The following is a 25,661-nucleotide window of genomic DNA, read 5'->3' on the forward strand; positions in this document are numbered from 1 at the left end:
TGTTTAAGATACCTGACTCAAACCGGCCAAATTTTGAGATACGTGTTATTAGAACTTAGCCATCAATATACTTATCTAAGAGTCAAAACCGGTAGTAATTTTTAAATAAATCGTGCAAGTAACGAAGTGTCTTTCATTGCTAATATGGAGTGATTCCACCATGTACAAACTTCAAGTTATGTATTAATCGTCACTTTAAATAATTATAAGTCATACTCGCACAAATTTACCAAACGATATCTTCATATGGTCTTTAATTGAATGATAACAACAAATACGTTATAGGCCTTCCAAAATTTTTGATGAGGAAATTGAAATATAAAATAAGCATTACTGTTATTAAAGGCAATACTTGTTTTAACATATTTTTTTTAATTTTTTGATCAATGGTAGAATATATATTTACCGTTATGACTAAAATAAACTCAGGTCATTTACGTAATATTTTTAAGACCCATATTGACAATAAAACTTAGGTTCGTCATCGGACTGTTTTCTGAGCTATAAGATTGAATTGTAATTGAAGTCAATTAACTTTAGCTATTGGAAAATGGTGCTACGATCGTTTTCTAAAAAGTTTCATTTGATGTGCACAGTATTTATTCTTTGAAAACGGAAATGACAATTAAGTTCAGCCAAGGTGGAAAACTTTTCTGATAGAAAAAAAAACAAAATTTACCTTTCGAAACAGCATTGAACTACTCACTAAGAAAGTGTATTGAGGACTGAGGCAGTAATTTTAATTGAAGTTTAAGCCAAAACTAATTTAAAGCTGCATTCACGCAGATAGCTGTTTAGCGAGAGAGATAGAGAGAAAATGAATGCCAATTTCACAATGTAATTGATAAAAACGCAGTTTCAATGCAGAATGCCATCCAGAAGAAGTCGCATCTGCTCCGGTTTCTTTGGTGATGCAACAATAACATCACATTCCGTCAAGAACAAATCTACCTCAACATTCGCAAGATGAATTGTGATACGCTTGGATAACGGCCACCTCCTGAATTTATGAGACCAAATAGCCACTTTTCTCCTAAGAGGATTCTTATTCCAGCGTTAATACTGTCACTTTCATTATATCACAAAAAGAGGGAAACCCATTGGAATTTTCTTTACCCCAGACTTATACCTACTCGTTTTTTCTCTCTTCAAGACTCGGACATACTTCCTAGTTTCCGATTATATGTGGTATATTTTGAACTCGCATTCCACAAACGTATCAATTTTTTATTCTATTCTACTTTCCAAACTGCCTTGTATCATATCCGGATTTCATAAGTTACCTCGTAATGTTTCTCCCTCTGAATACGTATTTCAAGCTCTAAAACCCATGTAGGTACCAAGGTGATGTACCACCAAGATAACTTTTTTAGTTTAAAACTTTTAAGTTTAACTTGGATCAAAATTAATTCAAAGCAAAAAACCGAGCTGCGACGGGAATAATAATTGGAAATGCATAAGATGGTACCGAAAACCGAAAGTCGGCGGCTGGAAAAACGAAAGTCATCAAGCAGCCATAACTTCCTTAACCCTTCCGCGCAAATCTTCACAAACGCAGTAACCACACAAAAGAAGCATCAATTAGCTGCACAAAAATGTTTCTCCTGAAATGTGTATTACTACATAGTAAGCTTAGAAGTTTGTGTATGTCTTTGGAATTTCATACAATTCTATATGTTTCAACTTCATTGCACATTTTTGGTACTTTTTAACCCAATATTCACTATCATAATAAATTTATGTTATGAGTACATGTTCAAAAATCTCCGCATACTCTTCTAAATAGTATTAACATCTATATATCGTTTTCACTATTCTATTTTTCTAGTTGATCAGAGGTTTTTTAATGTATGTTTACAGTGTTGCCCTAAACTGTTAGACCATATCTTATCACCGATTCAATCTAAAAATTATAAACATTCGATACTTCCAAGCTTGGAGAATAGGAGATGAGCGTTTATGCTCCGGACACTGCCAGCTGAGCGGATTCGTATTTTTTAGCTACTAAATTAGCGGATTTGATTCGGTGGGCGATTGTTCAGCGTTTTTGAAGTAATTCATGTCATATCATTCAATAAGATATTTGAAATAACATGAGTTTTGATATGATTCATTCAATTGGAATTTTTTCTTAGCTTGTTGTTAATTTCAATTTTAATTTACTCAAGGAATCGAAAAAAGTCGACGGAAAAAATGGCCAGCATCATACAAGCCTGACCTGGCTTTCGGCTTGAATATACCTTCCGCCCTCACATTACTCCTTGAGGCGGTCCTTTAAAAATCTAGACCAGCCAAATCGCCAACTCCTTCCCACCAACTCAACCCACCCCGCCTGCACACTCCTTATCCGTGCACTCGGTAATAAAAGGTCACTAACATATCGCGCCCGGCTTCCCGACAAAATGAAAGGGGACAAGGAGCACGTGGTTTCCCTGCGTTTCCCGTTTCGGCCGTCGTCGTCGCAACAAAGACAACTTTCCCCTCGCGCGGCGACGATTATTGAAGTAATAAAGAAATAAAAAAAGAGACCACGGACGAATTACGCCTCAGAAGGAGGTACCCCGCTCGGCGATAGCTAGGGGCGGATCCAGGATTTGTTTCTGGGGGGGGGGCACAAGGATACCTCTTAATACAAAACGAACGCAATGATAATGGGACTTCATTAAAATCTTCCATATTTTTTAAGTTTTTGGGGGGGGCACGTGCCCCCGTGCCCTCCCCCTAGAACCGCCTATGGCGATAGCATAAAAAACGATGAATTATAAGTAAGTATATCAAACACGCATTTCTTAAAATACCGCCATAGGAATACGGACGGTGCGCCATCATATGTGACACCCCTCGACGCAATAAAGCTAATTAGGGCAAGTGGATTATTCAAAGGATGTATTTCTTTCGATTGACACATTTTGCACCTGTTTTATTCATTTTGGGATCAACTAAAACAGCTATTAATTGGCCAATAACTAAAAAACATGGTGAAATGCCCATGTTGTATTTTAATCGTGGATTACGGCAAATTATGGCGTAATAAAAATTAGTTAATCAGTTACATGACATCTATTTAATGGTGCTTAATTTATGCTACTTCTAATTTTTTATTCATGAACCAAAACAGCCACATGCGATTTCACAAATATGCAGTGTAAAAAATTGATTTCCAAATAAATGTGGTGAATAAGGCTAAAAAATTTGAACTAAGTTCACTTAAGTAGCAACAGACAGAAGATCATTTATTCGCATTTCAATGCCAATACCAATTACACCGTTTTAAATGAGGATTCTGTTTGATGCCCCGACACAAAAATCATCATACCTTTCATCGAAATATAATATTCCATGTTAACAGCTTAGACGTCGACAAATAAAGGGTTATCCTCAAAGCCAACTAGACGTTTTCATTTCAATAAGAAATAGTCTAGGTCAAATAGAAACATTTTTTCTCCTTCGTCTTCCTATTAATCACATGTGAATGCTTCCATTACGCCCTCCGCTAGTTGGCTTCTTACATTGGGCGATACATTCTGAAATCACATTCAAAGAGCGCACATTTCCTGTATTCAATACGACCTTACGTTGGCCTCCGTTAAGTAGCGCTGTTGCCTCGTACATGTGGCCTGATACCCAGATTATAACTTCCTGTACTAAAGACGATTCAGCCTCTAAAACGGAAAAATTCACTAGAGTTGAGAAAACCCCAACTTTAGTTTAGCTCACCATAGACCTCTTCTCATACTTTTATTACAGAGGATTAGCACAATTTTCAAATTAAACTTCATTTTCACAAATAATGTATAGCCTATGTCTCGCCCTTCACCGTTTGACATCGAAAAATTCTCCTCCCATGTAGATTATCATCAAGCGTAAGAAAAAATGGGTTTAACGGAGATTATAATTTGCTTCCATTGGGCTTCGAGGATTTCCTTCTCATCTTAAAATTAAATTTTTATCTAGTTTTTAGTGGACTCATTGATAATTTTAACAACCAATCATAGTCCGTGGTAACTATATATTCTTTCCATTGATGACTTGTGTCCATTTTTACCGCTCCCCCAACGAACCTGCTAGGAAAATATATTATACTCCGTAAATCTAAAACCACTATTATTTTACTTCCCATTTTCTCCTGCACAGGTTAATTTTAGAGATGTGGGGCGCAATCACTCCGTAAGCTTCTCAGTCAATCACCCCAAGAAATTTAGCATCACTCGTAAAGAGATGAAGGCCGAGTGGACCAGAGCTTCCCGAAAGCATAGAGAGGCATACCCATTAAACTTTTATACTCCAGGGATGCTGTTATGTATTCACAATAATAGAATGATCCAAGTAAAAACGGTGGCCCCAATCAATACACCCTACCATCATGGAAACATCTTCTGCCTATCGTCAATTAAACAAATATTCATTCAAACCCAGATCAAGGCAAATTATCGAGGAATTTTTGCACTTTATATACACTGGAGGCTTCATAAAAGTTCATCGCTGAGTATTCCGCGGTTATTTACCTGAACAAACTTCGATGAAGGCTGTAAAAGAACTATTCACGATCCACTGAAAATTTTAAAACGAATACGTGCCCAAAGACGGGGTTAAAACAACCAAATTTAAGCATGTCCGTGTCACCAGGTACCCATAATTTGGGAACAATGCAAACAAGAGAATGAGCCATTGTTCAACGGATAGTTAGCCAGGTTAAGAAATCGAGAGTCGTCAAAAATTAATAGTCCGGAGAGTTAAGCCATTTGTCGCGAGGAAGAATTGAGGCCACCCATAAATTAATTGTGTTGAGTATTGTACGGAGATCTAAGTATTTAGCGTTGGCCTTTAGGACACAGAAAGTAAAAGGGTAGGTGAAAATTCAGATGGAGCTTTATTCAGGGACTAAAGAAGAAATAATTGAGAATAGAAACCTACATTCACCGGTCGCTCTCAAGAGACAATAACATTCGCAAGCAGCCGCCGACGGGGATAACGGATTTGGGATCCGGATCATCTGTAATGCCGTCACCAAAATAGTGTCGCACGTATTACACGTGATATGAAGAACAGAGTAAATTATGATTGGTATTTAATGCTGAGTGGTCATTATATCTGTGGCTCAGTAAATATAAATGAAACTTTTACATGTTAACTAAATAAGACTTTCATCCCGACCAATCAAATTTTAAATCAATGTCCTAATGTTCAGATATTCATGCATTTGTGATTTTATAAACTGCCTATTGAATTCGAGGAGAGAACGCTTATTGAAATTTTAATATAAAACTTACTAAGCGGCCAATTCTTACATTATTTTGATATGTATTTCTGCGCCCTTATCAGGCTTCACATGTCTTCACTGCTCAGCAGGAGATAAACAAAAACACCTAAGAACGAAGGACGACAGGATAATGACCATATAACGGTTATTCTAGTGAAGTGCGTAAGTCCAACTATGCCCAATTGGTAGTATGACCAAATGGTAGCTGCGTGAGTTTTGCGTAATATAAGTCTAATTTTAGTGATAAAAAGAACCTAAATTCCGTTACAAAATAATGGACGGGCAATTACTATTAATTCTGAGAATTAATTTCGCGGATTCAATGTCAAGGGAACTGTATAGAAATCTCACTCGTGGTGGGCACATCAAAGTAGTCGTATATGGAGAGGAATTTTCGCAACACATCTCGATAATTGGCTATCCCAGTCGGTTTCTGGCTTGAATGGAGAAATCAGAGCGAAGGCCGTCTTTGCTCCAGAATCTATACCTCCCCCGAGGTAGGCGATAAGTCCACAACACGAAACCCGCATTCTGAAATGAGATATTTCGAGAACACGAATCGGACCCTATACCATTTTTGGACTAGGTTTTTGTGGCAAGGTCGACGTCCTTCACGGCCCACAAAAGACCGGTAGAGTTTATGAATAGACAATAAATCTTTCAACTGTTTAATTATGTGTTACAAGAAGAGGAAAGTGAACAGATAGAAAAAAACTACGCGGTCCAGTACATGTATCCATAAGACTATCAGATAACAGTTAAAGACAAAAAACATTCGATCACGATATCAGTTTCAAGGACGATACTTACTTTAAGAGAAAACTTAAAATGGCCGATTGAGAAATGGAAGTGAACATTATTTACCATCAGTGACTAGATTTTCTGCACAATTAATAATTTCAAAATAATGTTACAATTTTAAAATATACTTTTTACAAAAAAAACACTTTTTCTTTAAAACAGAAAATAACGTTCTATGGCATTATTAATTACTGAAAATTTAAAATATGTTTGATGAAACGTTGCAACAGGTTTTAGAAGAACATTCCAGCTATCAAAAACCGAAAAACGTGCTAGTAATATTGCATCCTTGTCTCTTAGCTTTCGCTAAAGACCTATTTACACGATACATTAACACGTACGAGATAATGTCTATTTGCATGAATGATTTTTGTGGACCGAAACGGAACATGTACGAATGCATGAACCAAATAAAGAGCAGATTCTATTTTCTATGCATGCATTCGCACAAATTGGGTGGTTACACGGTGCATTTTGGCGTTTATTCTCGCGTCCATACATTTAGACATTAACCCCTACGTGCTAATGTACCGTGTAAACAGGCCTTAAGAGACATTTAGTTTCATAATCTAACATATGCGCCACGTTTCTCGTTTTTGATACCTGAAATATTCTTCCAAAACTTATGGTCAAGTTTTCGTCAAACATATTTGAAATGTTCAACAATATATGGGGCCGTAGGCCGGAATTTAAATTAAAATTTTTATCATTGTAAAATTGAGATTTCAAGACCTTACGCAACAGTTTCAACAAGAACTGTCAAGAGTTTCCTAATGAACTCTCCGTAAATGCACGCCATCCACTTTATTTGTAACGTTAAAATTAACTCAAACGAATTGGTTCGAGTGCGCTAACCTGATAAAATATTCTAATTTAACTCTTCATCTTGCGAACCTACTTTGTCCTGATGTTTGAAATTGATATCGTAACAGAATGTATAATTATCTATTTCTTCATTTTCTCTTTTCATTGCACACTTAAATTGTTTTCGCACTTTCATTATTTTCCGTATTTATTTCTTGTTTTGACACTTTTCTTTCTTCTCCTTTCTTTAGTGATGAAAATCCTTTTTCAATTATCTTCAATTTAGAATAGTTTTGTAACAAACTTTTGGTTAATTTTATGAATTTTAATAAAAAACTGCTTTGAATTTGATTTTCTCTAATTTGCACTTAACTGAAAAACAAATACAGTGGATGATGGAGCCCCGTTCAGCCGGAAGCAGTTTTAAAATGCCACGAACAGTCGACAGTTCATTCTGGAGCTGAGCGATAAATTTAAATGGTAATTGTCTTAATTGGCAGCTCATACTGCTTCTGCATGTCTAATAAAAGTTGCATAATACAGCATTGTCATCGGGTTAAGAGCTATCCTGAAATTAAAGCGCATCAGATAACACAGGCCAGCAAAAAAATTTTGTTTGAAAACTTTTTTTATTTTAATAGCTGAACTTTATGGATTGTGATGTGCCGAATCCAAACATGGCCTTAGTTTTTTTGTATCACCCATAGTTTCCAAGCAATATGTATTTAATATTTAGTCTAATACCCCTATACGGTATACAGAGAAATCAATGAAACACTGTGTTACATCATAAAATTGTTTGTATTTACTGTTCACTACATCGCGATAAAATTGTTTGAATTTACAGCGTGATAATACAGGGTTCACTTGTCACCTGGAATTGGTCTACATTTTCTTTCCCTTTTTTCCTTGAAGCTTCTTGTGTAGTTTTTTCTGCGATGAATCGCTTGCTGAACTTCTCGGTGAAGTACCAACATAAATCCCCATTATCTTCGTTCATTAGACCTACTTTTTCAATTTTATTATAACTATAAAAAAGCAGTTAAATTCTAAAAATAATGCTTGATTTCATAAATTCAACTGTAAAGTGTGAATAAATGGTGGGTGATAAAACTTTAAAACCATCATATTTGGATTCAGCAACTTTAAATACTTAAGAATACGGTATTTTCATTAAAAAAGTTTTTTCATTGTTGGCCTTTGTAATCAAGAAATGGTCCAAATTCGAGTTGAAAGATTTTGCTCGGAAATACTAACTTAATGAATCGCCTTAGGTTACTGGATCAAGAATTCTTCGGAAGGAAATTTCTAAGTAGCCCTTTAAACAAACTGTTTTCGACAATGTATTTTTAAGGCAATGACGGCTCAAATGAGACCACCCTAACGCTATGATTTTCTGGGGTAGCGACATTATCAAAGCATGGCAGCAAATATGCGTTATGTGCCGGTCTCAATCATCTCCATTTTTCAATTTTGGTGACTTAAAATTGCCTGAGGTGATAGGAGTGCTAAATACTGGATATAAAGGTATCGCACGAGGAATAAATGTCAATAACTCTGGAATAAGCATAAACGGGTGTTGCTCGACAATGACTGAAAATTTGTTTAAAACCATGTGTTGCGAACCATCACAATTTTCGCAGCAGAACTTTAGCTAAGGTAACTAACAAAAAAAACACTCACATCCGCCAGTAGCTATAATCAAATGCGGAGAAAGAAGTACTAAAACACTATTATTCGGAATTTGAGTTCAATATTCGAGATAAAATGAAATATTTGACAGTCGCATTCGATAGTGAGGAAAAAGGCATTTGAGCCCCATTGCTATATGGAACTGTATTTATTTCTTCGTACCCTAGTAATATGTAGTAGTATGTATAACGCTCATTTCCCATAGAGAAATAATTTTCTCCTTTCTCGAATACTTACACGAAAAGGAAAGACTATATGACGATGCCGGCCGTTGCGGAATCTGATCCAACAAGAATCGGTCGATTATTTGTCAATTTTTCCACCGATACGAGATGGGTGGAAAAAAATGCACAACGAGGAGAGTAGAGGTGTGCGAAAGGTGAAAATTGTAACTACGGAGTATTACACAGGAAAAACTGACGCTGCCACAAAAATATGGGACATCGCGATTTTGAGTGGATAAAACTTGTGAGGTAGGAAAAAAAATCCCAAAAATGTTACCGGGCGTGAAAAAATCGATGGATCATTAAGTATCTTTTCACTTTCTGGTTCACTGGGTGAAAATTATTTTTCGTAATTCCACTGTATGTTTCCACTATATAAAAGTGAAAGAGCACGCGGAAGTTTCGCAAAATTTTGACAACGAACGTCGATAATGATTGATTCTGTCTTTTATAATCTCTGGATCGGAAATCATGACCACGGAAATAATGGAGCAATGGCAGTTTAAGGATATAAAGAAAGTATTCAGAGATATCACTACGGAACACATGAAAGTAACTGAGGCAGGTGAGATGCAGTGGAATGACATTCTGATTTAATGAAAAAGAGAAATGGCAATTTTCCTCAAATTTATTCAATAACTACAAGCCCACCCGGCGTTGCTCAGAATGAATACTACCCAAAGGAGTGAGAAACTTGGAACTTGGAATGGTCATGTGGCAGTATTTTTAGGCAGAGGAGCAAAGCAGGAATGACGATGATATGCATATGTAGCAGCAAAAAATGTAAAAAAAAAAACGATTTCCGTAAACCTCGAACGGGATCAGCTTATACCCCGCTTTACAACATTGATCTTTTTGCGTGTCCGTACTCGCATAGACCAAAAACGTCTCGTCGTGTGAACGCATTCCCCAGCAAAACGGATTGCACCAAGAGGATTAATAGTTAAGTGTAGTATCCTTTAAGCTGCGTTTGAGGATGTCAAGAGGTGCACCTACCCGGCAGGATGTCCAACCACAAAAGTTGTATGACGTGACGTAACAAACGGTCATGAGAAAATGACGTTAAGGATGCGTCAGACCCAATCGAAAGTAGCACTACGGAGTTCTGAAACATGAGATGCACATATGTACTAATATTGGTCGTAATCCGTGGAATATATGGAAACTCGTAGCGGACAGACAAACACGCATCCTCTTTTACATGCGTAGATGTTTCGACCGTCAAGTCATTCTCTTGACATTCTCACCGTAGGTCATTCACAGGGCATTGTACTTGTGAATGAGCTGACGGTCGAAACGCGTCGTACATTAATAAATAAATTTGTGGAAAATTTCCATCTCACTTTTTTTATTAAACGGAACACATGGCCTCAATATTGGGAATGAAACATTGAAAAACTTGAGGCATGATACTTTCCAAATTTGCAATGCCGTTTGAAGAGCGCCGCTACAAATTCAATAATGCCCTCGCAGCTGCTGGTAATTAACTTTAGCAGCATAACATGAGATAAACTTGATGACTACTACGATATCAACGCTTTGTGACTACTAGAGATTCAAATTCATACAAGAGAGTAATTAAATAAAAAATTGGTAATTTCCACGCGGAAAGATAGCTTCGTAACGAAGGAAAAAATCACAGATGGAAGCTATCAAGACTAATACAAGGTATTACAAAATAAAATCCCGTGTCGCACGTGCCCAAATTATTTTCATGGTGTTCGTCAGATCAACTGGAATTATGGACAATCAGCACCGTAATTTCTGCTAGTCTTAGCAACGGAATCATTACAACAGCCCGAGATAATTTCTTGAAGGCGCAGGAATTCGAATTAAATTACGTACAAAATGGAACCTGATGATATCCGTGAAAACAACAGGCTCGAATTCTACGCTTGTAAGTAGTATGGTCAAAATTGCTTAATCGCCCCAACTTCAAAAGAAGTACCTATTTATGCGTATCGACAACACATATTACCAACACTAATAACGTGATTACCATCACTTTGATTCCAAAATAGAGTAAAGAAATCTAAAATTATAGACCATATGCACTAAGTTATTGAAATCCATGTTTTACGCTGCAAACTTGGTTAAAGTTTGTCACAAATAGATATAAAAATACTTGTCATGGTATGCATTAAACCGGGTAGATTACAACGGCAGTTTCATGTAAACGATCTACCACAACTGTCACTATGTTGAGTGCCTTCCTCAAAAGGCTCCTCAGCTCATGTGATTTATACTAAAAAATACTGGAGAAAAGCCAAAACAAAGCTAGAATAGCTTTTTGGTTTATAAAACCTACCATAATTGCATAAACTAAATCCTGCAATGACACTGTCATGATACCTTGAATTTTAAATCCTACGAATGTTGTTTTGCATTCAAAACGAAGATGGAAATGAAGCCCTAAGCAATTAAACAACGTTTAGTATAAGGCATAGCATCCGAATAGCCGTGGTGGTGAACCTACGATAAATTACATTTTCATCAAATAATTCATTCAAAATGAAATTTTTTCGCAGAATTTTGGCAAGAAACCATTACTAGGCATTCCTTTCATTCTTATGTCCAAACTTTCGTTATAAGGGGAGTGGAAAAAGTAGCAAAAAGGTTAGAGAGGAATTCCTTGCCTACTTATACATCATAAAAATACCACGACAAGTCTCCGGAGTGGAAAATCATTCCAAGCTGTACCAATGAGGTGAAGTTTCTTCTTCTTTCATAACCAAATTTCCAGTTTCAAACCATAATATTTTGACAGCAAAAATCAATATATTTAGAGAAAAACACTTTAAACTACTTTCCTAAAGCCCAGTCACCATAAAAGTCTGGCGCTTTGAACAGGGTCAACTTTAAAATTGTATTACTTTTACGACAATCAACGGGATTTGATGGGAAAAGGATGATATCAACTCCACCTAAAACCGGTATATTATTTGAACAGGACAACTTGATATTTGGAAACCACTCAGATGAAAAGAAGACACCGGTCATTCAGTTACGGTGGGATAGGAGACGCACGAGAAACCGGCCACTTAAATTAGCGAAAGGAATGTAAGTCCCTAAAAAAGAGACAGACGTTCAATTTCAAGCGTTCGGCAGTTGAAACATGAATGCAGACGCTGAATTTTCGATTTCAGCCAATTAAAATCTCTCAACTTACCTTTAAACAATACAATATAGCGATTTGATCGTTGGAGTATTCTTCCACATAAAATAATCCTCTAAAATCGCTGGGAGAGAAATGGTTTTTCCAGGTTTCGCTGGTAGTAGGACCCACCCGCCTCTGTGACGGTGCGGGATTCCTCTTCCCTTCCCTATCCTGTCCCAGGAGGCGTCGTCGGGCTCCTATCGCCGCGGCACCTCCTTCCTTTTTCCTGCCTTGTCCCCCCCTTCTGCGGTGCAGAGGTGATAAGCTGACCGCTTCAGACCTCGGCGCAGGAGAGTAACCCCGCGAGCCCGCCCTAGGGTTTCGTATCCACTACAAACAATACAATAAACAATCGCCACATCGCTTACATGGTACTGGAAAAAAATCATTTACTGTGGGTAAGGGGGCACTTATTAATTACGTGAAGCATTTGGGGGCGAGGAGGTCACGCCGACTCTCACCTAATCTCGCGTGGGAGAGAGAAGGGGTCCTGTCAAGTATCACGTAATTTTTTGCCCGAAAGAAACAGTTAAAATGTGATTCTAGACTACGATCTTCATCATCTTAAATACTAGTCTTAACTAATCTTACGTAAAAATAATCTAACAAATTGTTTTTTTTAATCCAACGCAATGAAGCATAAATTAACGTATTTACACTGAAAATAGGCATTTTGAAAAATTCCACGTGAGATTAGAGGGATGGAGTCGAGCCAAATCTCACGATATCTCGCTACGGGGGGAGGAGTGTGGTCCAAAAATCGTTCCCTAATCCACGGAAAATCGTAGGGTTTATGTTTTCCATATGAAAATATTTCCTTTATGAAGAAACATTAAATTATGGTTTCACTCGTAGTGAATAGTGGCCCACGTCGCCTTGATGACGACGTTGTGATTTCCCTATCCCCTTTCTTCCAACCCTATCCTCACCCGGGAGGCGTCGGTGGGCTCACCATCGCGTCGGCGCTTCTTTCCTGTTGTTCCTTCCTCTCCAAACTCCACCCGAGGATGAAAAAGCGAATGAGTCCTGTATTTTCTATTTTTTGCTCTTATAGGTTTTACCTAGAGCATAATAAAAATATTCTATTCTATTCTAAATATTCTTATAAGTGCGTACCCTGGGTCCTCATCCGCTGACTGTGGGTATCTGGATTTGCAGAAAAAAATTGGTTGACATAAGTACCGCCTAAGTTCTCTCACTGATGATTAAGTTCCTTGTATTTTCATTAATTCTTCTCGGGTTCTTCACCAGGTTCATTGAGTCGTATTTGCCGACGTTTCGGAAAACGACTTGTCCTCCATTTTCAAGGCGTTTTAATGTCTGAATATCCAATTTCACCGAATTGACCGTTTGGCGAGTAGAAAAATGAGGGTCAGGTTTCGCCCGATTGGCTGTAGGTCTTTTGATATTCTTTATGTACTCTACTTATGTTTTTAATGCAATTGATTAACAGTGTCCAAATATTGCTTAGATGAAAGCCAGTATCACGGCTGAAATTTTTGAATCAAGGAGGATCTGGATGGCTAACTTAATTATGCGGTCTCAGTAGCGTTGTGAATGGCAAAGAATTTTTTATATCTGTTATTTTTTATTTGAGAAGAATAGGGTAGTTTCCTTCATCAAAGAAAACGAAAGGCATTGATTGCGATGCGTTACCCACCATTAGTGTATTCATAATATACAAATTATTTGGTTTTAGAAATACCGGTTTAGAAGAATGGCAAGGGTCAATTTTATCCTCATTTAAAAAGGGCCAGATTGGCGCTCATGCGATGCCACTCCACGTGACATCACAGGGACCTAGTTTGTAAACGAGTAGATAGGAGTTTTACATCGTCTGAGATTACCAATGCATGCATGAGGCACAGAGCTCAGCGAAACATGTCTTAATAATCACCTATTAAAACTGACTAAGGTCGGAAAGTTTTCTTCGTTTGATAAGGTATTAATAATCGTTATTTAAGCCAAGCGCTACCTGCTAGCACGGTACTCTGCTACCTGATAGCATCCTCCGTCGTATCAGCGCTCAGAGCCTCGCCCCACGGTCACCTCACTTGCGGCAGCGGGAACCAGAACGACGTCACACTGAGTTTTTCCAGCATTCATACTTAGCCGTCGCGTTTTCGCGCGCTTGAAATTTTTCACTCTTCATTTAATCGCGAAAAATAGATATCGTCATTTAAAAATCTAAAAGCGTGAAGTACGTACTCCAGGAGTAATAATCTTTCGATTTAGGCAATAAAAAATAATAGGAAACCACCCTTTTGATTAACAGTGCCCAAATATTGGTTGGATGAAAGCCAGTATCATGACTGAAATTTTTATATTAAGGAGGATCTGGATGGCTAACTTAATTATGCGGTCCCAGTAGCGTTGTGAATGGCAAAGAATTTTTGTGTCTCTGTTATTTTTTATTTGAGAAGAATTCCTGAATATTATTCACCATGAAAAATTAAAATCGTTCCCTTTATTTCTTCAACTTAGTAAATCTTGATGTGAATAACTTGATAGGTACGCAGGCCGGGAGTAGCCGAGATTGTCTCTTAGAAAGAAAATAAACGAGTGCTATAATCGAGTTCTGCGTAAGAGGCAATGAATGAAATGGCAAAATTGACATTACGTTTCGGGTCTGCTGGTTTTTTATTGATAGAAAAAAATGTTAGCTTTTGTAAGCATAATGTTTATTTCGATTGTAAATTTAATTTCCATAAAATGTAATACTCACGAAGATGGAGAAGCATAAGACATATAGTAGAACGTGAGATGAAAACGTTCACATAAACCTAGAATATAAATGTCGATTTCGCGAAAAAAAAATATTCAAGTTATAGCGTTATTATCGCGTAAAAAATTAAAAATAAACGCCTGACCATATAAGTTTTTGAGTTACTGGCGAATTTAAGATGTAGCTTAAGCCAAAATACTTTGGTTGAAACAATAACTCCACATTCAAGTCAAAAAGCTGAAAATAGCGTAAAAAAAGCGTTTACACAGAATTTTTCAATTTTGCCACCAGTTGCCACCTTGAAATGACAATCCGTGAACTGAGTAAAATACAAAGGAAAGCTGCGCGATTTTTCAAAAACAGTTACGGGCGTTCAGAAAGTGTTACACAGATGTTAAGCGAATTAGGCTGGTAGCCGCAAGAGACTCGGAAGGTGAGCGCTAGGATTGGATTGCTCGGGTAAGAAAAGAAATCTTTAAGAACGACACGGAGAACTTCATATTAGAGCCCCACTATATTTCAGGTCCGACAGAAGCGATTATTAAGAGAGATATTTTGCCAAACGTATAGATATAGTAATCCGTTTTTCCCCCGAACCATAAAGGACTTTAATAAATGCTAGTCGTAATTTTATTTGAGCATTTGCTTTTTATAGTAAACGGCTGGTGTCCAAACACCCCCTGTCACACGCCTTTTTAAGCGGCTTGTGGGGTAGTAAGTAGATGTAGAAATGATGAAAGTATCTGAATTCCGAAAAAAAAAAACAGACCACCCCGGCTGATCCATTTCACGCGTCCAGCGGTTGAAGCAATGATGGATGAAAAAAACACAGAAAGAACGATGCGTGATTTTCGGTAAAAGAACGCTGAATCCTGCCAGGGTGACGACTGGCAGCCGTGCCACCGGGAGCAAGGCACAATATCGGCGGGGAGTATGAGGATAATACGCGCGCCCACATCTAGTACGCGCTGTTGTTGCGTAATGACGCCTCCGCGGCGAAAGGCAACCCGGGAGACGACGAGGAAATCAAGAACCGCCGGAATGAAAAAAAGACACACGCAGGGCGATCGTCTTCTCGCTCGGCTCGAGCCGCTTTTTATTCCGAACGAACTGGGTCAGAGCAGACCAGAAGAAGGGGTCTGGTTGCCCACTGCCAAACACTCACCTTAACTCCTCCCAAGTCTCTACTTGCAACACTTCCCACCCCCTCCTGTTCCGCTAATCTGGGTGCTAATCTTAACCCCAGGTGCGCTTTGAAGAATAGACGAAGGAGATGCAAATGAATGAGTGAAATATGCCAGATTGGCGAGGTTTCGAGATAATCCCACCGTTGATATGCCAAATTTTAACGGGTGATTTTTAAATTAGTAATATTTAATTGTTTTTTCTAAAGAATGCTACACTGCAAGAGATATCCACAACTTGGAAAATGCGGAACTAGAGAAAACCAAATTTCCAATTAATGGAAAGAAAATGCACAAATATATACAACATTACGGATATTTTTAGATGAAAATATGTACTTGGATGGATATAGAGAGAGATTGGACTAATTAAATCAACATCTGAAGAGGTGATTTTAATCTAGAAGCGTGAGATAAAAACGATGTGAGCATAAAATAGGAATTCAGCAGCACAAATCGTCTCCGACATTTCGAGATACGTTTGTCCCCAGTTATTCTCAACTAAGTATGACAGATAGCTAGTTTGAAGTTATAGAGGGGTAATTGCCATTCATAAAGCACGTCTTCCAAACGTAATGTCAAAGGATATTTCGCGCAGTCACCACGAAAATTTACACTTCCTCCCTAGTTCAGAACGGGCACAAAAGAATAAAATCAGAGCGTTTCTCAAGTTTCCCAAGCAGAACCTCTCCTCTAAATTTCCGACCTGCTTTTCCAAATAAATTTAAATACCGACTGAAATGACTGATAATCTTAACTTAAACTCGAGGTCATATAAAATAACCCAAGAGAAATTTGAGCAGACGTTTATCTCTTCCTTTAACTTATTTCTTTATCCAGTTTTAAGTCAAAAAATTATAGGAACACACATGGGTTTCTCAATATAAAAGGTATGGCAAGAAAATTACGAGGCATTGCATTGTACTCTTGAGAAAGCTCCGAGGTATTAGGATGACACAATTTTGCAATATCGTTTCTTGCGTTCCAGATCAACTGAGCTTTGAAATAAAATCCGAACCGCAAAGCTCAAACTTCTCGGGAAGCATATTAAGACCCGTCGCGACGGACATTTTTCCGACACAAGTTGAATCCAACCCAAGGACATGAGCTAATACTCTCGCCCTATTTTTTCATCGAATGTACCCGTGTTCTACGGTTGCTCGGCGACGAGTAATACTGCCCAGACAATCATGGTCGATGCAGTTTCATTACCATTGAGGACTCGGGCATTAACGCAACAGCACAAAGCAGCCCGAGAGAACTATATCGTCATTGTGGCGGATGAGATCCAAAGGTGATAGTTTCCACGAGTGCTAGCGGGGTGATTATGCCCGGTGATTTTTTTCCCATGGATTACGCGGGAGAAGTTACTCAAGAGTTGATATGACTAATGTAATAAGGAGCGCGGGTCGACAACCCACACTGAAATAATAAACGTTTTACATATGGCGCCGCTTTGACATAGTATGTATTCTTACTATGAACTTTCCCGAAGAGCATTAATACCAACCTATAAAATTGTTATACTTTCCCCAAAAATAGAATGAATTTTTAAGTGCTAATCATAACTGAAGGCCTGGTTACACGCTACATTAACACGTACAAGTTAATGTACGTTTGCGTGAATGATTTTGGTGGGCCGGAACGGAACATGTACGAATGAATGAACCAAATTAGAGCAGGTGCTATTTTTTGTGCCCGCATTCGCACAAGTTGGGTGGTTACACGGAGCATTTTGGCGTTCATTCTCGCGTTCATACATTTAGACATTAACCCATACGTCTTAATGTATCGTGTAACCAGGCCTTTAAGGTCAGTTTATACGGCACATTAACATGTACGAGCTAATGTGTGAATGCATGTACGATTTCGGTGGACCAAAACGGAGCATGTAAGAATGCATGGAACAAATTAGAGCAGGTTCAATTTTCTGTTCACACATTCGCACAAGTTGGGTGATTACACGGTGCATTTTGGTGTTCATTCTCGCGTTCGTATATTTAGACATTAACTCGTGCGGGTTAATGTACCGCGTAAACAGGCCTTTAGAAATGTAATACTCACAGTCTCAGCTAAATAATACCATAAATGTTTGATGGTAAAAATACTCAAGCAAATTTTCAACAATAACCCAAGCCGGTGTATGTAACCACCAAAAATAAGTTTGCGCTTTTCTGTGCTTTATGAGTAATTTATATTTAAGACACAATTTTAAGAAAGATTGAATTAAACATGAGAACCAAAATGAAAATGTCATAGGATTATATTCGCTTTCACGAAGAGACAAGGATGATATTATTGATCAGCAAGTATTAATTTGATATTCTGACATGCGCACCACTTCTCCGTTTTTCATATCTAAAATTTTCTCCTTAAACTTATTGTAACTTTCTCATCAAATACATTTGAAATTTTCAATAAATTTAAGGGTCCGTATACCGTTATTTTCTCCTTTTAAATAATGCTTGATTTTTAGATAAGTATGTAGGCAGTTCTATCGCTAAAATGGTACAGATTAAATTTTTTCCAATTAATTTCCTTAAAGAACCTCAAAAAACAATGATATATTCAACAATTTTGAGATTCAAGGCGATCCAAATCATATTTTAACGTTTTGGATAAAAAAGTACACAGGCATTTTGGTGAACAATAGGAAAGTATAATCTAATGTCTTTAAAATCGGTGCAACTAATACAGTGGAAAGGCAACAAATTAAACCCGGAAAATGAAAGTAGACGTATTGAATTGCAGCGCAACACGATCTCGTAAGGTATGAGAAAGATCACCATGGGTACAGTTTTCACTCCACAGCGTTGACAAAATCCGCATATTTGATTAAAATTACAGAATCCTCCTTGTTTTTGGCCGTTCTTCGGCGGTTCACTTGACTTACGACGGGCGTAGCTGGGACGAGTGCCAAAGTCGTTGCAGCACCATGTCGTTCGCAAGAGATTGATTTATTAGCGAGAGCCCACAAGGGAGTCAAATTCTCCCCAAAATTTGTATTCAGGACCCAGTGTAAATCAAAATATGCGGCGGCTTTGCCCAACGAACACCAAGAAATGTTGCGGAGATACTAGCTCTTCCCGGCATGAGGGCCCAAGGGTCATGGAATACGAAAAGGAAACTTGATATGACTTGAGGAAGAACGAGAAAATATATATTCAATGACTATTTTAAGTTTAATGTATTGGAAATAAACTAAAATAATACACTTAACTCAACTCCTCCTTGATTGACGGTTGAGAATTTTTGAAGTTGAATAATTTGAAAAGAGGCATCATAAGGATCAACTATAAGCTATCCAGACACCATAGAGTTAGCCTGGACTAGGGTTCAAGAGAAGATGGAAAAACGCCGGTACATTCAATAAAGAGGCGGGTAATCTTAAAATTACGGAGTTATACATCAAGTTTTCACGCTCCACCTCGTGGAACCACATATATCTATAGTGCAAAATAACTCACTTTGTATTGTTTCACAAAACTTTATAATTCCGATCCTGGTTTGCAACTACTTACTAGAGAGTTGAAGAAGACAAGATAGGTTCATATACCTAAAAAATGACATTGATAATGACTATCTAGTAGTAGAAACCCAAGTTAGGAATTATAAAGTTTTTTGGCACATCACAAGGTGAGTTATTTCGCACTATGATGGACAGTTCTCTTATGTAACCATCTTAAGATTGTTATCAGCCATGCATGTTAGGCATTGTGTATCCCTGCATCGAAATGTTACACTAGGTCTAACTGAAAATGTTTTCAAGGTGAGAAAATAGTTATATTTAACTGTTTACCCTAATCAAGCTTGATACCTTTCAGTTTTCTTAGATTTACTTATCACTTCTCGTGCATAAAGCTTTCGCGGCGTATTTTAGCTCACCTAATAATGACAGGTAAACCTCAAAAATAACTAATAATTATAATAAATCGAAGACCATCTCCTTTTGACGATAAATATCGACTGTCCCAGCTAACCAACACAGTAGTTCGGTATGTACCATTGACTAATGTTGACAAGTGTTACGGCCACTGAGATTTTTTCTGGCGATTAATGTCTCGGGAGAAATGTAGCCGCAGCTCCGAATTTTCTCTCGTCCGCTGCCTCAGACGGATGTCAATTCATTCGGTAGATGAAAATAAAGATAGATGGCGACGAAAAAATCTTTCCCACTACGCTATCTAGGTAATACATACAGTAGTTAGTATATTTACAACCTCATCCGAATGGATCAAAATGGATGATTTTTTGGTATTCTGAATCCTTATTTCATCAAAATTGAGAGATTATGGTTGCTACAGAGGAATAGTTTATAGTATCAGTCAAAAATTACGGTGTGATTATACACGGTGTGCGTGATTATAATGTTTCGTGATAAGTATGTTACTTCGAGTGAAGTCAACATATATTCCTGTCATGATAGAGTGTATATACGTAGTACAAAGCCCTAAATACTAGATTTTATACATTGTGAATACAAAAACCCAGGAAAGGCAAACCCAAATCAAGTAATTGGTTCTTCCTTATAATTAATAATGTAACTCTTGAGCATTCACCATTACTTGTATCCATGTATTTTTATTCAGTAATACAATTGCATTTCACTTGTATCATTTAGATGGCCTATCTTACCGAGGGATAGACCCATATCACCTCCGAATGCCGTGGCTATTCGCACTCGGCGGCTGAATCGACAAATAAACCAGCTTACACCGCAAATTAATATCTCTAATTATTTAACCATCACATATATGTAGTATATATATCTACAGCTTTTCCCACCTTCCGCAGTGCTGCGGACTCGACGGCTTCAAGCTTAGCTGCGAGAGGACATAATTATCACATCATTATTTTGAAAGTTTAATGGGGTGAAATAAAGGCTATTCGATCTTTTTAAGTGTGACTCAGTTTACGGCGAGATTAAATTCTATTATCTTTGTAAAATGGAGTGAAAATTGAATGTTTCCATGTGTTGCAGGAGATCCGACTGGGCGAGGCGGTGGGCATCACGGGCGGTATCGGAGCGACTTCTGCCGTTTTACAGAGGCAGAACCCGGCGCACGCCAAGTACCACTTCGAGTACCGGGTTCGAGACCACCAGGGGGAGTTTGGACACGCCGAGGCTAAGGACGGCCCGCTAACATCGGGAGGCTACGACGTCAACCTCCACAAGACGCACGTGCAGAGTGTCCGCTACTTCGTCGACTCCAAAGAGGTCCCCATATACGCCCACCAGTTCCACCACGTCCTGTGAACCAAGAACGGCATACACCACCCAAATCGCCAAAATCTTCCATAGTTCAGCCATTTCAGCTTCGATCGCCAACGTCAATGACACGCCTTTGTGAACCCCCTTGGACCGCGTGAAATTGGTCCCAAGATTACCCAACACATGTGACTTATTGCTAAGTTTCCGTCAACACGCAAGCGAACGCGGGATAGCGGTCTAAGTGATCAAACCATTCTGATAGCTTTGGGAGATACGATCTAAAGAGTAACTCCCTGAATGAACCCACGCCCCCCTCTGAAATCAACCCTCTTTCTAAGAGAACCCCCCAAATTTTTTTTTCTAATTACGGCCTTGCTTATAAGGCAGGGTTATTTGAGAGATAAAAACGAATTCGATTACTTTCCATGTGCTCCCTTCACAAAAGAAGATTTATAATTTTAATTTGCCTCATAGTTTGATGCAGACGACACTTCGATTCCAAAAATATTCTATTCATAGAGTTATTGTTTATATGCCACTCCAAAGTGCTTCAAGCTTAAGGACAGTTTGGATGAAGCTAGAGCTCACCCCGGACTGAGGCACGCGTGATCTTCACGAATTCAGGCAATCCAGTTGCTTTCCTTCGGCCACCACATACAACGAGGGCTACTGTTTGGGGTGTTCAAATGCTTCATCTTCGGCAAATAACGTCAAAGACACGACCTGCAGGACACTTCGCTCAGTGAACTTCGTTTCCCACATTGCCTAGTAAGTGTAACGTATATTTACGTCCACATGGTAGGTACAACATAGCAATACACTTTTTATAAACCCTGTCGTACACCACAGACCATTAACAATTTTAATTTAAGTCATATTCGGATGCATGAGATACCTTAGCAAACATATGCTTTAATTTAAGCTGATTCTATCCCTCACACAGAGCTTCAACTCGAAAGATGGAAAGGGTGAGAGTAGAGCTCAACCCGAAGAAAACCACAGGCGTGTGTTTCACACATTCAGGACAGGATGTCCGCCTTCTTTCTCTAGGCCTCAGGCAGGGCGACAACTTTTATCCGTGATGCGTGAAGGTTTCTCTTGGATTTGAACCTGGAAAATCACATTATACATTCCACTCATACCATCCAACTTCAATTTAATGAATAGGTGCGTAATGCGTGGGAATAGTAAGAAGTTTTGTAACGTCGAGGATAAAGAAGAGCTTATCATGACACGAGTGAGATGCTGAGACCAAGATTTTCCATTATTATTATTATTGCAGCGCATCAAGACTTGAGTAATCGAAGCATTTAAGATATAACGACAGAAAATGGACCGACATCGTTCTCAGGAAAAGGCCAACATAGTGACAGCCTGCCATAGTAGAGATTTTCCATGGCATTTGAAGCCAAGATTCCCAATTCCTCCACATAAAATAACTTCGAAGTTGTGGTCAAGTCAACGAAAAAGTGCGTCAGTGCATATGTGAATGAACAAATGAATGAAGTCGAAACTTTCACGGTTGCGCACGAGTAAGATGTGGCGAAAAAGAATAATATGCTTTACCAGCATCAAGAGAGTCTAAGATTAGAATAGAATACGTTAATCTCTGTTGAATACACTACATTACCTACAATTCGTACGGAAACAGGCGTTATAGATAAATCACGCAAATTTAAAAAAATGAATCGAGATACTTCAGGACGGACACATTGTCTTGCGTAGGGAAAGGAAAGTAAGTATCAATAAGTATACTGAACCGAGTCGAAATACAGAATTATGAATCATTGTTATGATTTTCAGCTAGACAAATGGAACACAATCGTAAATATACTTTATCAATAGTACGATTAGTAAGACAATACGCTGTGTAAGTAATGTAGAATAATTGTAAGTCAATTTTTCACCCCATCATTGCAAGATATATCTCTCACTTTGTAGATTTGAGGCCCCCATTAGTCATAGTTAATTTATTTCGATTTCTTATTGCCAAAATGATTTTGGCGAACAATTTTTCCTCAGCTAATAAGTAATAGTCACGCAAACGCGGTTGCCAACGATCTTCACGGTCCCACCATTAAAAAATTCTGAAGAAAATAGGTATTTAAAACGCGGCAAAATCTAAAGAATTCCGAATGGATAACGGTTCCTGCATAGACTAAGTCACCGTTTTTGGTGGGTTTTATATCCTGCCCCTTTGTTGATAGCCGATGAGGTACCCCCCTTCTTCCGTAAAGTTAGAGCTACAAATGATTCTTTCAACGGAAAAATATTTTTGCACTTATTGAAAAGTTTTTTTTAAAGATGGGTAGAAATTATATAAAGTCGTCCCGTTAACAAGAGTATTATGATATTTTGAGTGAACTATTCCAGCCCCCTTCAATCGCAGGAGGATTTTACAGGACTACCTCTCACTGAGTCTCACCTCCCGTAGTTTATGCAAGACTCCAACGAAAAATTCTAGAACAAAGACTTGCTAAAGGACTAACTTGGTTGATTAAACGGACTTACTTCATTGATAGGGTCAGGACTCCGGCCAATATATTATAAATACAATCATAATGCATCTGTAAATTTTGCGGTTAAATAACGATTCATTACCCGTCCAGCAGTCAGGAGTTTTAAATTGTACAAACAACATTATCCTGCGCAGGCGCGGGTCGGAGTTTGACAGTATGAACATTTTGTAAATATGATCGAATGCAAAGTCGAAACGGCTCAACGAATACTTTTGCCTTATGTAAAGTAAGTACAAATAGTCTTGTGTAAATAAATGTTTTTCATCGAATTTGTAATATAAAAACAATAAATTAGTTCGTAAATTTTATCTTTTCATTTAATTCCACATTTTAAAACCATCAACATCTTTTTGGGACCCCATATTCCACTTCATCAAGGTAAGTCTTAAGTTTAAAAACAATATCCTTCTTCGACGTGCCTCAAGTCCTTTAACACCTTTAACAGAGTATTTGTAGAAAAAATAAACGCAAGAAACCATCTCAAAATAACCATCCTTCAGATGAAAAACAAATTCAAATTAACAAGGAAAATACCCGCAAATAGAATTTAAAGATTCATCTTTTCTGCAATATCGGAATTTCTCTTTCCTCGTCATGAGAAACGAAAAATATATACTTCCATAAACCTCTGGTTAAAATTTATTGCAAAAGAGAACGATTGTTTTTTCGGCCTTACAAACTATTCAGTTTCACTAATAAAATAACTTTCCCACTAAGGAAAACAGTCACCACAATGACCCTTCTACGGACGAAATATCAAACGAGAGATCTTTGAAAGACCCGGTAGTGTATTATTCAAGCACAGCAATTTTTTGGCAACTTTTTGACAATGCATACCGCGACCATTCCCTCGCGCATGACTCATTAAACAAATCTAAGTATTTAATTTTTCCTCTAATTTCCTTATTTCGGGGTGGGGGCTGCCCCCCCCCCCCCCCCTCACATACGGTCCTGACTGAATTTATCAATATTATTATTAAAGTATCCCACCAATCAAGGTAGGTCTCCATGGAGTACTTAAGAAGCATTCTGGTATACTTCCTTTACATACTTCAATAGGCGGATTCAATAGTCAGAAATCAATCAGGTAAACGATCTACCGTATGTTCGCTGAGAAACGACAATGGAGATGTGTTGACAAGCAGTTACGATAAAGCCAATTTATTAAATTCCTACTTTAAGAGCGTGTTCACGGAGCCTTCCGAAAACTCACCCGAGACCGATGACAATCCCTGTATACATAAGATGCCAGCTATTGACATTAGTACGCTCGGAATAGAAAATATATTGAAATCGCTTAGTCCAAATAAATCACCTGGTCCAGACGAAATCCCTTCTCGCGTATATAAAGAACTAGCCTCTGAAATTGCCCATTACTTGCAGTTAATATTCAGTAAATCCATCAAGCAACACGAAGTACCTAATGACTGGAAAATCGCTAATTTAACGCCAATATTTAAAAGTGGAGACAAGGAACAGCCATCTAATTACAGGCCGATATCTTTAACGTCCATCTCTTGCCAAGTCCTTGAACACATCGTAGTCAGCTCGGTAATGAAACACCTAGACGCGCAAAACTTATTAATGGGAACTCAACATGGATTCAGGAAAAGCAGATAGTGCGAAACTCAGTTAGCGCTTTTCGCCCACGATATTTTAGTCTCCGGGGAAGACAACATTCCAGTAGACGCGATTTTTCTTGATTTCAAAAAGGCATTTGATAAAGTATCCCACGGAAAGTTAATGATAAAACTGAAATCTTATGGTCTAGACGAAGATGTCATTTCCTGGATTAGAGAATTTTTGAGCGACCGCGTCCAAAGAGTAGTATTAGACGGTGCAGTCTCCAATGAGGTTAGAGTCACTTCTGGCGTTCCTCAGGGTAGTGTCATTGGCCCACTCCTATTCCTTCTTTATATTAACGACATTGGCGAAGTAGTGCAGAGTAAGTTACGATTATTTGCAGACGACGCTGTAGTTTACAGAGAAATTCGTTCCAGCAAAGATATAGATGAACTAACGAATGACCTCGCTGCTATCCAAGCTTGGTGCGATGCTTGGCAGTTAGAATTAAATTTGGAAA

General features: G+C 38.1%; 1 protein-coding gene across 1 annotated transcript in view; it reads left to right on the plus strand.

Annotated features, from left to right (window-relative positions):
* LOC124167197 overlaps window positions 1–23,886 on the plus strand; it is a 48,163-nt gene extending 24,277 nt beyond the window's left edge. The window contains exon 4 of the mRNA XM_046545040.1: window positions 20,829–23,886. Coding sequence (XP_046400996.1) covers window positions 20,829–21,104 — 276 coding nt within the window. The 3' untranslated portion in view covers window positions 21,105–23,886. The remainder of the gene's footprint in view (window positions 1–20,828) is intronic.
* Window positions 23,887–25,661: the final 1,775 nt, after the last annotated feature.

This window comes from Ischnura elegans, chromosome 10, assembly GCF_921293095.1.
Source record: "Ischnura elegans chromosome 10, ioIscEleg1.1, whole genome shotgun sequence".
Classification (NCBI taxonomy): Eukaryota; Metazoa; Arthropoda; class Insecta; order Odonata; family Coenagrionidae; genus Ischnura; species Ischnura elegans.